This window comes from Dermacentor andersoni, chromosome 8 (genome assembly GCF_023375885.2).
Source record: "Dermacentor andersoni chromosome 8, qqDerAnde1_hic_scaffold, whole genome shotgun sequence".
NCBI classification, from domain to species: domain Eukaryota; kingdom Metazoa; phylum Arthropoda; class Arachnida; order Ixodida; family Ixodidae; genus Dermacentor; species Dermacentor andersoni.
Genome location: NC_092821.1, coordinates 17,307,425 through 17,324,480, shown reverse-complemented (window position 1 = coordinate 17,324,480; position 17,056 = coordinate 17,307,425). Strand labels below are relative to the sequence as shown.

The 17,056-nt window shown below is 50.7% G+C and overlaps 1 protein-coding gene across 1 annotated transcript in view; it reads left to right on the top strand.

The window, feature by feature from the left end:
- The window catches only part of LOC126526725 (uncharacterized), a 246,992-nt gene that overhangs the window by 217,279 nt on the left and 12,657 nt on the right, over positions 1 to 17,056 (top strand). The window contains exons 4-5 of the mRNA XM_050174584.3: positions 8,129 to 8,437; positions 16,053 to 16,476. Coding sequence (XP_050030541.2) covers positions 8,129 to 8,437; positions 16,053 to 16,308 — 565 coding nt within the window. The 3' untranslated portion in view covers positions 16,309 to 16,476. The remainder of the gene's footprint in view (positions 1 to 8,128; positions 8,438 to 16,052; positions 16,477 to 17,056) is intronic.

Below are 17,056 nucleotides of genomic sequence, written 5' to 3'. Positions count from 1 at the left end.
TGTTACACATCGTTGCTACAAAACACATATTTAATTAATAATCTAAGTAATAAATTTTTTTTTACTGTGTAAACTTTAGTATTTCTGGGCTTCTACCGTAGTATTTTTCAATTATTAAGCACGAGACACACGGTACGATTCGGCCTCCGATCCGGCATGCGGCATACGACGACTCGGGGCACACGGAGCCGAACGATCGAGCGGCGCGTAAGCTCCGCCCAGATCCAGCACCCCAGCTTGTACGCTCGGATGACTTCATATCCACGTCGAGAAACGCCGTATAAGCAACTGCACAACACTGCTTTCGCTTTACGCGAACACTGTCAATAAAATTATGCACCTGCGAGTGACGGAACACTTCACGACGGCGAGTTGTCTATTGACCGCTCCGCCAACAGCCAGTGATAGGGCCGGTAGGCCTAGCTAGGCGGCCGCTGCGGCCGACGGCGCTTGCAATCCAGCCCGAGCTCGTCGAAGAGCGCTTATTTTTGCCAAAACGATTAACTCTGTACCCTTAGGCCGCGCGTAATTCGCAAGTGTCGTTGCGAAGGGCAGACGTCCAAGCGAAGCGAGCAGCCTCGCGCAGACGGTCGGTGCGTGCTGTCCGCCCGCGAAGTGCCCTCGCATCGCGGCTCCCGATCTCGCCAGTAGCTTAGTACTAGTGTTACTAGGCGCTGCTTTGCAGAACAGGCACACGTTCGAGGTAACATGCCTGAACTGGTAACCATTTCGCGTCGGAAACAAACTGCAGCCGGCAAGAAAACGCGGCGAGAAACCGGCCCGCCGCCTCTGTGGAGGGAACGTCACAGAGGCGCTGTTGAGGTGTCCTCCGGTGAGAGACAGTTACGGCACTGCACTTATCTCTTCCATTTCTCTTTAAAAATCACCTCACACACACGTCAGAGAACGTCACATGCCAGCCGCGCTGTCGTTGACTGCGGCCAAACGACGGTGCGGTTGTCGGACTCATCGGACGATGAAAATCTGCCCGGTTTGTTGCACGCCGGGCGTCCGATGCGGCGCTTCGGCACAGCAAAACACTGTCAATTCGGGCTGGCGTTCCGGCGCGTCGGACGCCGGAACGCCAGCCCGAATTGACAGTGTTCGCTTTAAAGTCGGGGCGGCATCACGCTGCCGGTTGCCTGCTCCGTGGCGTTTCCCATGATATGTTTGAGGAACCGAAACTGAATGAAAAGCATGCGTCTGCGCGTCACCGCATCGAATTTGTGAGCCGTGATTGGGGTCGTTATTCCCGTGCACAAATTTAAGCGAATTTCCCTTTCCATACTTATTTTAGCTTTCTGAATAACGACCCTTCGCAACTCGAGTTGTCGTCTTCTCCCACTCTTTGTAAAAGTTCTAACGTTAGATCTGCTCGTAAAAGAAGCTGTGGCCCAATCGTGATATTGGAATTGGACATGTTAATAGCGAAGGCGGCCGATCATTCGCAAGCACTTTAAGAAAAAGAGCTTTGGGAATTCGGGAAAGGCCTAATTCCCAAAATTAGAGACACGGACATCGCGCCCCCTCACTCACTCGCTCGCTCACTCACTCGCTCACTCACTCACTCACTCACTCACTCACTCACTCACTCACTCACTCACTCACTCACTCACTCACTCACTTAGTTACTTACTCAGTCGTTCTTACACTATAACTGGTTGTAAAAGCAGATGTGAGGCAAACGCCATATGTTATTAACTAAGGCGGCCGGTGATTGGCAAACAGTTACAAGCTAGAAACTGTAGAATCACTTGCTATGGGGCTTCTCGTCCTCGTGTCCTTCATGACTCTGTGCCTCGCTTGTCGTTAGGCGGGTCGATCTCTTCTCTATAATGCTTCACGAGGCTTCGTGGCATGCATGACCATGTCGGTCGACCTTGCAAACGGGCAGCACTTCGCATGGGTTTGCTGCATTAGGAGAATAATTTGAGACAAGCACCGCCCCTACGTTGTTCCTCTGTCCACCGCAGTACTTCCCGCGGGTAGCAGCGGACCGCTTCATTTGCGTCGGTCTTTCTTGTTACCACGTGGGTTACCACGTGTGACGAAAAACTGTTTATTCCTAGCGGAGCCTGCAGGGCCCCGTCTTTGCTACGGCGTCGATCGACGCCACGCGAGCTGATCGAGGACGCGCCCGTTGCCGCGACGAAGAGGGACGCTTCGCAGAACCACCCTGGAAGGCGCTGATCGAGGGATGCGCTCTCGCGACCTCTTGTCGCACGTCCAACGCCGACTGCCGGCTATCTGCCTCGAAACAAAAACGCGGCGACAGGCCCAGTTTTGTCGTCTGCTTTTTTTGCCGTCTGCATCTGCTTGGTCGGCGAGCTAGCGCTGCAGTCTTCTTTGCCCTTGAGTCGGCGCTGCGTCCGTTTCTTTAGCAACGTTTGTGTGGGAACGGAGAACCACCCGCCTGAAAACGGAGAGTCTGCTTCGAGGTCACGTCGCGGTTTCCAACCCTGGACGACGAGCAGCGGCTTCCTTCGCCGTTTTGTCGTTTGTTTACTTTTCTCGCCCCGTCTGCGTGTGCTGCGGCCTGCTCGAATGGCAACAGCTCTTGATGCGTGTTGTTGGGCAGCGGGCTTGGCGGGCCGGTTGGCACGGCCTCAATCTGGCGCTTGTCGTTGGCTACCGGGGGTCCGCTGACGCCGCGCTAAAGGAGCAGCTATACGCCACTGCCTGCGTTCGCGCTGTAGCACGTGCGCGCTTTTTTTCGTTTGAACCGGCTACCGGAAGACGTAATTTGTGGCGAAACGCGACGTGCGTGCAAGCACCGCCGGTTGCGATTAGCCTCTCCGAAGAAGACCTTCGGTCGCGAAGCTCCCTTCTTGTAGGCGCGTCCCTCCCTTTTTTCGGCCGCACAACTTGCTCGCCGATATTGTGCCCAAGAGGCGAAGGCGCCCTCGAACCGCGCCTTTCGCAGTACCGTAAGCCCGGACTTGCCAGTTTCTATACATACTATACGAGCATGCTGCTTATATTGTTTGTACTCGGTGTTTGTTCGAGGGAGTTTCTTCTTGCTTGGCGTCGTTGCCATCGTTCGCGAAGGCCAGTCTGCAGGTGCGCGTGTCCTTTGAAAGGCGTGGTGGCCTTCCTGGCTGGATTGACTGACGGTCCGTTATTATGTGGGGAAGAAAGCAGACGGGGGAAAAACAAGGAGGAGCAGCGAACCGCAGGGCTGACTAAAGCAGCCGGCTTCACTCGTGTAGAAAGTGAAACCGAGATTTCTTTTTTTTCCCGATTGTGCGATGGGCACACCGCGAGTACCTTTCTGTTTTGTTCTTTTTTCTTTCTTTAACATTTGTTGCTGGCGTTTCGTGTCTGTGCGTATGAACGCCTGAGCGTGCTAATCAAAGCTTCCATTTGTTAGCACCGCGTCTGTGTGCTCCTCCTTAACAAGAACGTCTCGATAGGCTGGTTGGTGTACGTTTGCTAGCATAATTGTCTGCGTGACAAAAAAAGAATGAACAGCACGAGCTCAAACTACCAACAGCGGTTAAATGCCTGCTTGGCGTACCTCGGCACACTTTGTAGTTCGATTGCGCGGCAAAGGCGAAGTGGTTTGGTGGCGCTTCTGTAGACACTATAGTGTCTACAGAAGTAATCATGGAAGTGCATGACTTTGCCTGAACTTCCTACTTCATCATCATCAGTAGGTAATCTTCAACCAAATCCTGCGTTATAAATGCAAGAATGCGAATGATCATGCATGTGCGCGGAAAATCATCGCCGTCATGCGTTTAGAAACTTGATTGAATGAAAAATAAGAAAAGAACACAAAGCGCGATAGATAGTTTGACAAGAACACCTGAAGCCACAAGCCCGAAAGACCAGACAAATCCAGGCATTGCCCGCCATTCCTTTATAGTATACAACTGAAGGATGACGATGACCATGATGATGATTTCTCTTGGCATCCCCGTTGAAACAGGGGAGAGGCGGTGCACAAATGGTAGTCTGGCCTACTCGATCTAAACAAGTTATACTGTATCTATCGCTGTCTAGCGTATCGCCTATCTCCCCTTGATCGTTTTGTTTTCTTTCGTTAAAGCGTCTATCGCTATACTGCGCCGTTACTTATGCTTATGACGACTCCGGTTCTATCAATCTCTTCCCTGCTTTATGTGCCCCCACTACTGTAAGCGTCGCTGGCTTATCTCGACCGCTGACCAGATATTTCTTGGATATGAGCTTCGATTGAACCGGCGCTCCTTCAAGGTGTGCGTTCCCTGCGGCTCTAGCCGAACTCCGCGTACGTCTGCGCGCGACGTGCTCGCGGGTGAGAGAGAGCGCGCAGCCGTGCCGTCGGAATGCAGCGGCGCTCTCGGTCCTCTTCCGGTTGCGCGCGGGGATAATGGCGGCGGGAAGATGTGACCCGGCCAGCAGACAAGAGCAGAGCCGCCGCTTAATCGGTGCCAGGCTGCTTCGATCCCCGGCGGAGGGGCGCGGTGGTGCTCTCCATTCTCGCGGCGAAACGCCGGCCCTTTTGTTTCCGTGCGGGCGCGTTGGCCCTTCCGGTTCGGCCGGCGCGCCTCGCTAATGACCGATCTCTCCTCTCCGTTTCACTCCCCCTCCCTCCTTCGCGCCGTGTCTGGTGTCTTCTGTGGCGCGCCCGTCGGATGCATCTCCGGACAGGTGGAGGAGGAGAGGGCAGATCCTCTTGAGCGCACTCCGCCGATCGGTCCTGGCGCAGCTGGGTCGAGCCTGGAAGTGACAGGAAGGGCACGCTCTTCGAGAGGAGTTGGCTCTCGGGGCGCTTCCAGGGGCTCCCCGCGAGTGCGGGTCGCCCGCTTCGGGGAAAGCGACGAATTGAGCCAGTTAGCGGGACGGGGCAGAATAGTTGGCGCCGAGTTCCAGCGGCAAGGAACCTGAAAAAGGAAGCACGTCAGCACGCGTTCGCGGACAAATCCTGCTGCCCAGTCTCGGGACAGACAGACCGAGCCATCGCACGAAATTTCAGACGTAAGCGAGCGACGGTGGCGCAGCAAGGGATGAACGCCTTGTACGTCGCTGACGCGCTTTTTCTCTTCGACGCTGCTTACCGCTGCCCAAGTTCTTTTCTATCTGCACACACTATTCTAGAGCTCTTCCGTCCAGTTGGTGGACTGAATGTCGCCCCAGTCGTCTGTTCCGGAGGAGTGAGACGCGTCGCTGATGCGAAGCATTACTGGTGTAAATTTATTTTCCTGCTCTTGCTTTTTGAGTTTTGTTCATTTGGTTTTTAATAACTGGGTTTTATGACCCGCCGAGTTACCCAAATCAGCCACTTTGCGGTATGTAGGTAACTACCTGACAAATTCAGTGTCGCCGCGCCACTAGAGGGCGCAGCGTGTCCGGGGAGCACTGGGGTGCGCCTCGACACCGCATCGACGAGAAGTCCGGCTGCGCTGCACGCTCTGCGGCGCTGCTTTCGGGGCGCCCTAGGGCCTATCAGCAAGCGTGTGGTCGGACCAGCTTCGGGATCTACGCACGACGAACGGCTGCTGCGGCACCGGAATCGCCGTAGTTGTCACCGAAAGACCCCCGACCCTATCGACGGGCAGATAATAACACCAGAGGGGGGTAGGATAGGTAGATATGTAATTAGTGTTACAAAATCAGGTGTTATTATATTCAATGAAAACAGTGAACAGACAGTGGAGATACAGTGCCAGGAAATACCTCGGGTAACAGAATATAGATACCTTGGTATGTGGATAAACGAAGGCAATAGATATATGGCACAGGCAAAAACAATAACAGTGAAGGGTAAGAGAAATGCAGCCATAATGAAGCACAGAGCGCTATGGGGATACAATAGGTACGAGGTCCTCCGAGGTGTGTGGAAGGGTGTAATGGTTCCAGGACTTACTTTTGGAAATACGGTTGTTTGCTTTAAATCAGGGGTACAATCAGGACTCGACGGGAACCAAAGGTCAGTGGGTCGCCTCGCATTGGGCGCTGTTAAGAGCGGCCCGCTGAGGTGGAAGTTTTGCCAGCCTGTTGCGACAGCGGCGTCAACTTTTCCTGGAAAGCCACCGTCATCTTCTAGCCAAACGGCGTCACTAAGTCTACTGTGTACCAAGAACAATGAGCCGCGTCCGCCACTCTGCGTCGCGGGATTGCCGAGACGAGTTCGACGAACCAGGCTTTGTGACTAGACACGCCACCGCTGACACGGTCTGCCGTGAGCAAGGGAGGTCCCGAGGGAACGTCTTCGGAGGCCCCTTCCAACGCGCCTTTCAAGACGCAAGACAATGGAGAACCGGCGGCCGCGCTGTGGGGGTCAGCTCGGGGAATAAGATGCGCCTTTCCTGACGTAAGCCCCGAGTTCTGCGAAAATCGTCTGACTTCGGTGGGTACCGTGAACCTGTGCGGAAGTGTGTGTATGTGTGTAAGCCCTCCCGCAGAGAGGCGGCTCGTTTACGATGACTGGTCGAACGTTTCCCTCACCTAGGGATCGAGGGAGGACCGAGTGTTTATAAACCGCTGTTGAGCAGCTGCTCAGTGTACTTTCTCTCGCAGTCATGCTAGACTGGTGAACTGCAACGTCCTTATGTAGATACTGTAAATAAACCCATATTCCTCGTTCTCGATGAGAAGCCGTCCTTCCCTTCAACAACGTCCTCAGCGTGGATAAGTTGGACGACGGCATGGGCCAACTACTATCTAATTAATGCCCGACTCCAATCTTGAGAACGGGTTACGAGCGGGAGGGATTGACCTCCCAATCCTCACAGCGCTCACGGAAGACTACAAATGAAGCTGTGCGGGGGTGATATGGGCTGGACTAGTTTTGAAGTGAGGGAAGCTCGCAGTAAAATTGAGTGTGAAGAACGGCTGAGGAATATGGAAGAAAGTAAATGGGCTGGGAGAGTATTCAGGTATCTGTACAGGAAAAACATTGATTCACATTGGAGGAAAAGAACTAGCAAGCTTGTCAGCAAGTATGCTGCCTGTAGGGTGAGCAACACAGCAACAAAGAAGGTCAAGCGGAAAGTCAGAGAGGCTGAAATAATTTCATGGGTGGCGGCAATGGAAAAGAAACCTGCCATGAGTAACTACTTAAGAGGAAAAAACGAAATCAGGAAAGAAACCATTTATGATAACTCAAAGGGAAGCTCATTACTTTTCGAAGCGAGATCGGGATGCCTTAGAACACGCACCTATAAAGCGAGATATAAGAAGGAAGAAGAAGCATGTGCTTGCTGCGGTTAAAGCTAGGGAAACGACGGAGCATGTTTTATTAGAATGTGAAGACGTTTACCCAGCGGTCGATTTAGGCACCACTGGCCTCCTGACGCCGTTGGGTTCAGCGGGAGAAAACAAAGCAAACATGTCCGCAATAGGCATTTGTAAGAGGCGATTGGAGGATTGGTGGAAGAAAAGTAGGGAAACGAGAAAGGACGGAGACCTACAAAAGCAGAGTTCGCAATAGGGGATCAGAAAATTTGGGCGTGGTAGTTCATAGTGTTTTTTTTTTTTTCATTGTTTAACCTAGGTAGTACATTAGGCAGTATAATAGCAATAGCTTGGTGGCGCAACCCACCGCCCCGTTCTAAAGGGGACACTCATAACATCCATCCACATCCATCCATCCATCCATCCATCCATCCATCCATCCATGTAGGTAAATGCAATTCAATGACTAAATATGCGTATAAACTAACAAAGCTTTCGCAAAGTGTGGGCGATAACTGCACAGCGCTGCGCAAATTATGTAAGATACGTGGGATAAGGCGTACGAATCACCAGATCTTCTTTCTCAAATACGGCTTTGCTCGAAGTCGTCGTCTGTTTCTTCTTTATTTATTTTATTTATTTTATTTATACATACTGCAGCCTCGGTGAGGCTATTGCAGGAGTGGGCAGTGAAGAAAAAAAAAGTAAAGATTCAGATACAGATTCGAAGATTCGATTCAGATTCAAGATACAGATTCGAACAGATTCAGAATACAGAATACAGAACAGATTCGTCGTGCCCACGTCCGCGCTGTTGCTCTACGTATTTCTCGCCAACGTACGTAGTAAAAAAAAAGAGAAAAAAGAAATACTCGCAGCAAGTACACACACACAGAGAGACGCACACACACACACACACGCACCGTGGCCCGGTCGAAGCCTAATTTCCCCTGGTTCCGTGTCGCAGGCCCGCCCTGTCCTTCCCGCCGGCAGAGCGCGAGCCGAGCCGCCCCCCGAGCTACCGGTCGCGCACCAGCTCGGCGGCGGGCGGGGGAGGCATCCTGCGCTCGTGCGTCGGCGGCAACGCGTCGTGCAGCCAGGACACGCTGGCCACCGTGAGCCCGGCCGAGGACGAAGACCAGCGGCACAGCCGCAACCCGTCGCTGACGCTGAGCACGCTCTCGCACGAGGAGCAGCCGTCGCCCGCCGCCGCGACGAGCCAGCCCGCCGCAGCGGACACCCTGCGCCGGAGCTGCTACAACGCCGGCGTGCTCGGGTCAGTCGCCTTTCTTTCTTTCTTTCAACTGTCCATTGCTGCCACACGTGAGCCCGCGAGGGGCATGGATCGCGAATGAACGAAGAATTTGTAAAGGCTTCGCCATTAGTCATCTCTAACGGCATCCTCATTGAAACCGTGCGGCCACAAATAGTCGCTCACCCTGCTCGAGCTAATGGAGTTTCACTTCATGTATTGCCGACTAATATTTTGCCCATATCTAATTATTTTCTTCGAAATTTCTATCTCTATATCGTATACCTGTGCTTGTAACGATCCCGGCTCTGTAGATCACTTCCCTGCTTTTTTTTTTCCACCAATACTCCGAATATCGCCCTCTGATATCTCGAGCGCTGACTAGTTAATGCTTCCTTCAGCTTTGAACCCAAGTGAGTTTAGTAGGTAGATGTTCCCTACTGTCCTACCTAGACTGGAATGTTCGACATTCTATTAGAATATGCTGAGGCGGCTCCGGAGTTTTCCTGCAGAAGACACGTACCTCATTCTACAACCAAACGCCTAAGTGTGCAAAAAAACAACAATAATAAAAGTAAGATAAACGAAAGTACGGAATAGCACGAAAGCAACAAAATGCGTGCAAAAACTATTCTCGCCCATCGCATTACGATGGTGTCCACTGTGGCAGCTCTGAAATTGACCAGTTGCCTGCGCCTAATGATCGCATGCGGTTTCGTGGGTGTTCTACATCCGCCGCCACGGCCGTGAGTGGCGCTCGCTAACGCTTTCGGTTATGACGTCATGTGTAGTGTGGTCTACTGTTAAAGGGAACGCATTACTTTAGAGCACGTGCGCATTTACCCCTCTGGCAAGCATACAATTGCACCGCTTCGCAGCAGGTGACTCGTGGTTACCTGGTGGCACCGGCATCTCTCTTTGTAAGGTCGCGAAGTGTATACAAATGCGTGTACAAATAAATCCCCATGCAAGGGATTCGTATACCGACCTCCTTGTTTCCACGTTGACCCATGCTTGCAGCTGCTGCAGACACTCGCGCCGGACCTCAGGCGCTCTCTGTAGGAAACTGAAATGACAGTGCTCTATCTATCTCTATTTTTCCTCTATCTTTCCTCTATCTTTTAAAGCTACTTCTACTGTTTTTAACAGAGCTTCCTTACGTTTTGGTCCTAGTCCATTAATAAGCCTAACGGGAACCTCGTCTAGCCCTGTGGCTGTGCGATTGGGAATTTTTCCTTCGGCTTTCTTCCAGTTCATATTTCTCAGCACTAGTTCCTTTTCAATCTGGTTGTCTTTCATGCTCTTTTCTTCCTCAAATACAACCTCGTCATTGCCTTGGAAAGATTCGGCTGTTATTTTTCGGATGTAATTTAATGCCGTTTCCCCCTCCAGTTTGTTTCCATCTTCATCTGGGATATGTTGTTGTCTTGTTGCTGAATTCCTGCCTAATAATTTTATGTGGTTCCAAACTATTCTGGGTGCGGCCTTGTTTTTATCACGTATTTGTGACAACCAACGTTCACTTTCACCTTTTATCTTGGCTTGAACCAGAATTTGAAGCGTAGACTTTTTCTCCCGGTATGTTTCCCATTTACTGACTACTTCATCCTGTGTGTCTTTCCTAAACGTTAGGGTACACCAGAAAGTAAAAAAAAAAAACATAACTTGTTCGCTGGCATGTAACTTCACTTCGTTTCAGCAGGGATAAAATTGTAATAAAATTCCATAAGAAATCACCGATAACGATTGTCAGTAACAGCATTAGCTTCTTTACGATTCGCTAGAATTCCGTTGAGTTGCGAGTTCGGCACGCGGACTTTCCTTTTCTTTCTTTTACTTGTTTCCATTAATTATAAATGGCGGAGACATAGGTAAAAGCTGCATAAATGCAGCGTGAGGTGCCCTTAGCCCCGTAATGACAGCAGCAGGAGCTACGCGATGTAGAAACAAACAATTGTCATCGGTCTCAGCAGAAGTACGCTCTTTCTCGACATTTCATAAACTACGTTGGCGACAAAGCAAGTATAATTAAGCGCCTGACTGACAAGGAGGAGAGCGGCTTGATACGCCGCGACTCGCGCGATGACGCAAGAGTGTGAACATAGCTGAGATCCCTGCGCAGAGAGTGCTAAACCCCCTTAAACTTCGTAAAGTAGCGACACTCTCCTCCTCCGCCTTTACTGCTCCTCGTTTCTCCTATCTTTCACGCGCCCTCCTCGACCGTGGCGCCGCCTATACCGCTCGAGCGTAGCAGACGACCTTTCGCAGAGTGAATGCACGTATAGCAAGGCAGTGCGCTTTGGGCGTTCGCGTTGGCTTTCTAGCTCCGAGTAACTTCGTGTACAGCATAGCATTTCTATACGGGCGGTTATACAAATTCAGTGACAGCAGCTTTTTTTCCCCTGTTTTGATAATTATTTAAAAACAAGTATCTGAACGAGCGCCAGCGCTGTGCCATGACGACTCCGAATGTATCGCGTGGCCTACAATTAGGTGCGTAACATTTTTCAAGTGAGTGTCGCACGCTGCTGTTGCGAATGATTGTAAATCACGCGTTTACGATGGAATGCCAACATCCTGGCCCCCAGCAAGCCCTGAGTAGCCTAAATAATCCGCGCCCTCCTTACCATGTGAATTCGCGGCGCGGATCAGCTATGACGTACGAAGGACGACAGAGGGCACGAACGATCGCCGCTCAGAAGGTTCGGAAGAGTTTTACAAGCTACAGTGCCGCCAACGCGCATGCCTGCCAATCTTGTAAGCACTCGCAAAGGCTCAAAGGTGAGCTCCCAGTGTGGGGGGAATGGAAAAAAAGAACCACCAAGCTGACCTTTGCGCATAGCGTTCGGCGCCTGCGTTTGCACGTAAACATTACGGTTACGTAAGCTGCAGCTGTCGGAAAGCGTGAAAAGCAGTCAGGGATGTTTTAATGCTATTGCGTTCCACTCTTAAAGGCGAAGCTTAAATTCACTGAGAATCAATTTTCATGGCACTTACTTTTTTAATGCAATGGAAAGCTTACCGGTCAGAGTGTCTAATCATGAAATGGTAAAGCGGAAAACGCCGTGGAACATTCTTTATAAAAATTTTTCGATCTGCAGTGAGGATGTAGTCGTTCACTGGAAGCATGCTGAAAGCGGTGATAGGTGAGCACGATAGCGACGCCGGCATGAGCACTGCGAGAAAGTATTATTTTGTCTATCAAGTCGACGTTCCCGCGATTCATGTTTTCCCAATTGTTAAAGTGTTTCTGCGGTAATAGCTACGTGTATTCGTGGTTTTCTGGCCAAGTGCTTTGGTATTTAAATAGTCAAAACGAAACGGTATCACGTGTAAACGTGATGTGCGGTTCAGCGTGTTGCCGTATCCATGCGTGCGCGTTTGATTTCCGAAGCGTAGAATAAAGAGCAAGGGTCTAATAATATAGCAGCGCCAATTTTAAGCAAGAAATATGTTGTACTCAATAAGAGCCGACTTAACGTACCCATCATCGCACTCATTGCACTCTCATCGACTACATCCGAAGTACCAAAGATTTACCTGACAGGCCTCGCCACTTACTGACATTTGATACTTTCTTTGCCAATTTAAAATTATAAACCCTACTTCAATCGCGAATATCGTGCTACATTCTATTGCTATAAATCATGGTAAATCATAAATTTCCATCAACGTCTCGCAACACCTTCTGGCCAGTTGTCAGTCCCTTTAAGCGTAAGCGCCCTGCAAGTTTTTTGTTCAGGCTTACAATCGAAATTCATTTCAATAGATTCGCCCTCTGCAGCGATTCGCTGGAACTTGAGTTTCCGGGCGAAGCAAGAAGTGTTATGTGTGCAAGTACAGTGTATTCTAGTGCAAGCATGATGTCGCTGTTGTGGATGTCAAGTGTCGACGGTCACGGCGTCAAGGACATTTTGCTACGACGGGTTCTGCAAAAAGGGATGACCGTAGTCTTATTTGAAAACGCATATACAAATAAAGCTACAAATAAAAATGGGTATATTTAGCCACAAATTTGTTTTGCTCTTTTTGTGTGTGTGGCTACATTCGGGCTACAGTTTCTCTAGATTTGGGCTACGCCGCCATGTCCGACCTGGCAACACTGGTTTAGCTAGTGAACCGCGCGCTATAGTATAGTGCCTAGAATATACTGGCTAGTGTGCCGTCCGCGGCCTCCCGGGTGGCACCGGATGCAATGAATGCCGGCGGCTGCCGCTAGGAGCGCTGCAATGCAGGTGGGTGCCGCGGCACCATCCGGTCATCGTGGACCGCCGTGTTCCCACCGCATCGGCAAGCGGGCTGTTGCGCTTTTTGTTTTTATTAAGCTGTAGCAGCAGCACAGTTCAAATGAGGGCAGCTGATTTATAAAGCGTGGTTTGTTTTAAGAACAACAGGCTTCTCTAGCGCTTGTCGCTTGTGTGAAAAGCGTGTGCTATCTCAGCTCAGCTTCGAGCGGGGAACCTGATGTGTTTCTATGCTGGCGAAGAGAAAACGTAATTTTTAAGGCAAATGCCTTAGATCTCCATGTTCCAAGGCCGTTTTGCGAGGTACAGAACACATCACACGATCTAAGGAAGGTCAGAAACGAACCAAAGCATGTCCAGCCGTGTATAAGAGATGCTAAATTATTAGCAAATTTAATTATTGATTATAGTGATTGGATTAAGGGGTATTAGCTAGGTTGAATTAGGGGGATTAAGGTGTATTAATTAAGGAGGATTAAGGTGGATGAAGGAGGACTAGGGTGCATTAAGGTGAATTATAGTAGGCTTTACAAGGCGTTCGCCTTCGTACGTGTCTCTTCGGCGGTAGCTAAGGATACTTGTTTTTTATTCTAGCCATGATGGCAGCGTAATTCTTTTAAGGGTAAGTTTTAGGTTACATTTTTCATTCTAATAAAGTAAACGAATTCTAAGGTTACGTTACTGTTCTATTGATGTTATATTAATGCATAACCATTGAAAACCGCTGTAACCGATCATCCATTGAAATGACTTGAATTTCGATCGCTGTCCTCTCTTTTTATTTGCTGCTATTTCTGCCTATTATCGTATTGTCGTCCTCATAGGTGTGAATGTTTTTTATTGTTTGTAAACCATGTACCCATCTCCTCATAATGCCCATTGGGCCACAAGGATAGGATAATAAGTAAAAAATTTTGCCTGTAAAATGGACTGCATGCGGTGTTCTATGTACTATACATTTTTTAATACCTGGTAAACACGTGCAGATTTCCTTTTATGTCTGATATAAGTGAACGAAAATGGGAAACAGATCTTTCATTTAAGCGTAACAAATATTTTATTCTCGCCTAACAACAGTCAAACGCGGGCATATAAGACAGCCCTAGATGAGATAATGCACACATACCTGAAGAAGATAGATCTAGTGGCAGTGACGCAGTTTAAAGAGCTTCTGCCGTTGCCTTTGCGCTTCCCTCTCTTTGTTGATGCCTTTTACAAAAAAACCGAAACCTCAAGAAAACGTAGAACTTCTTGTCAAAGCTGGTTTTTCATGCTCTGGGCACCCTAGTTGGGGAAAGGCCAGTGTCTGCAGCTGACCTGAAAAATCAGCTAGACTCGCTACATGTAACTTGTTTTTGCTAAAGAACACAGTAAAAGCATCTTCCACGGCCTTCACAGCGGTTGACAAGGTCTGACTAAGATAGACAAGGCCTCCATTGTCAAAATGCGTAGTGCGATAGCGAAGCAGCGTCGGCACTAGCTTCAGCTTTACTTACGCAAAGGAAGCCTGCACACTGTGGTCAAAAATTTTGGGCAGTGATCTTTTTTGCAACATAACAGTATAGTAGATCAAAGCACTACTGCTCCTTTTTTTCTTGTTTTTTCCCCCTGGTACTCACGAAAAGTAAGGTGCATGCTTAGGATACTCAGGAAACATCGTGGGTATAGCGTAGGGTTTCAGGCGTGGTTTATCGCGGGGAATCTCGTGGACAACGCCGTTCACGGTGATAGAGAACGCGCGCTCGACTAAGCTGTTTTCGAAATGTTTTTTACAAACCACAGCAGTTGGTGCCGGCCTTCTGTCCGCTCTCCTGACCATTCTTGCCCATTCTGCTGCCGCTTCGTATTAGTGGTGGAGTGAACAAGGATACACGCCATTTGTTCGAGTGGTAACCGCTTCGACACAACGGCACAAAGCAGGTCCTCTCCTTGCACTGTCTCTTCGGCATTTTTTCATCGCCGCCGAATAGTTCTCGTAATTACAGGCACACGAACACAGCAGCAACGCACTCACTCTTTGACAACACCAAGAACAAACACGCAACGCTGTAATAACACTGAAAACGCCAACATAGAAACCGACGCAACAGCTGCGAAACTGATATGCGAAGCAGACGACACGCGCAGTCTGCACCCACCCGTGTGGCAGCGACCTCTGTCGGCCACCGTGGGCATTCATTGCAGGCGGCGCCACGCTCCTCCATTGAAAAGAGCGGGTGCACGGCACACTAGCCAGCATATTCTAGGCACTATAGCTATAGTGTACTAGAATAATTTTATTCTAGTACACTATACCGCGCGCACTTTATTCTATGCGCGCCATCATGGAGGAAGGAAACTGAGGAGAGGCCCTACACCATATGCCCTACCCCCTCCGCGCGCTAGGAGAAAAGTGTGGAGGCAATGACGTAGTAGGTTCTCCTTTGTTTTCCTGTTTTTTTTTTTTATTTCTTTGCTGCAGTGGCCCCGCCTTTCGGGCCACAATGGCGGCTTTGTTATTGTTCTATGCGCTCACACGTGTTGCTCCGTAGGTTTCGTACCGTGGCAAAGGCGCCGTTTGGGCAGGTTTGCGTCGGTCTCCGTGTTTTGTTGTGCTGCGTTTTCTGGACCGTGCTCTACCGGATGTTGCTGTGGCCAGGTGGGACAGGAGGAACTAAAGTTCGTGAAATGAACGCGCATGCAACGCTGTAGGCAATGTACCGCTCCACGGCAATGGCAACGGACGAAGGAATATCCGCGGGAAATTTTGCCCTCTCTGGCGGAATCATGCTAACGTGCTAACGATTGTTTAGTATTGCTACGGAGCGCGCGGGACCGAGCAGCACGGTTGCGCGCAGCGCGGCATGGTTTCGCGAGAAATGTAAACAAGAGAGGAGAGCTGGCCCGATAGGCGGAGCTACGCCATGAGCAACGCCAACTTCCGGCTTCACTTTCACTTCACAAAGAGTGACGTCAGGGCCTCTCCTGAGTTTCCTTCCTCCGTGCAATAATTATTGTATGAAACTCAATGATGCGCGCACCGGCTGACCTGCTCCGCCATCACAGTGATTCGCACTCCTTCGTCACGTTCTCTCCCCCCCCTCACACCGCTTCACACTACACCCTCTCAAACTACGCAAGAACCGCAACTAATCATGCGAATTAGCATAGGCAAGGCGCCGAAGACCAGGAGTCAAGAAGAACACAAACGACAGGACCGGCGCCGGTCCTGTCATTTGTGTTCTTGAGTCCTGGTCTTCTACGCCTTGCCTTTACTAATTCAAGCATGAGCCAACTAGCCCAAGCAAGAGTTTTACTTAAGCATTCGAAGAGTTCAGTGATCGTAAAGCTAAGGTTCAATAGTAGTGAAACGACCGAGTGTGGCGTTGACGTGGCCGCGCGCCCTTTCTTCGCAGGGTTAGCGGCGGCAGCGTGTCGTCATCCAACCGGAACACGCCGAGCCCTCCACCGGGCAGCTCGTCCAGGGCGCCCGACCCGCACCTGCTGCGCAAGAACCACGACGTAAACACGGTGACCATCGTGCAGACCACGGACACGTCGCAAGTCATCAACCAGGACACCGTGATCGTGTCAGTGTCGGGACACAATGCGCGCACGCTGGTGCTGCCCTCGGGACACTCGGAGGTGCAGGTGACTCTCGCGCACGTCTGACACGCGGCCACGCGGCGCCCTTCGCCGCCGCCGGACGACGCTTCCACGTCGTACGCCTGCGCGGGCAGGCACTGCGGCTGCCGGCGCCCACACGTCGCCCAGGACGACCGACCGGCGACGCGGGACGACAGGCGGCGGCGGCGCCGGGCGCGAGACGACGGCATGCCGGTGAGTGTGCTCTCACACCCCCTCTATCGCGAGCAGCCACGGGGCAAGACCGTCGTTTTAGTTGTACCACCGTGTGCCTACACTAGCTGTGCGATATCGGCACAATGTCGTATAGGGTGCATGCACTGAAGCTCGCCCGCGGCGCTGCGGTGCCTCGGCGCAGGTTGCCACATTTGTGGTTGCACCTCAGCAGATGACAACGTGTTCTCCCAGTGTTGCTCTGCAAAAGTATCTTCTTTTATCGCGTGTGGTTCCTCTCCAACAAGAAAACTAGTAATAAATGTTTCACTGAATGTGCTGTGTGATCGTGCGATATAGTGAGCTTGGTGGTGTGGGTGTGAGCTTCGCCTAAATGTGTCAGTAATCTCCGAGTATGCGCTCCTGGGTCCAGGTGCATTAGCAGTGGATGGTGTAGTTCACACACTTCTTATCACAGTTGAAGAAACAAGCACAACAATGTCAGCATTCAAGGGCATATTCCTATGACATGCTTACGGAGCCGAATGTGCAAACAAGCGTCTGCAATTGCAGCTGTGCAGGTACTCTGCGCATGCATTGAGCTCCGCCGGGCTTCAGCAAC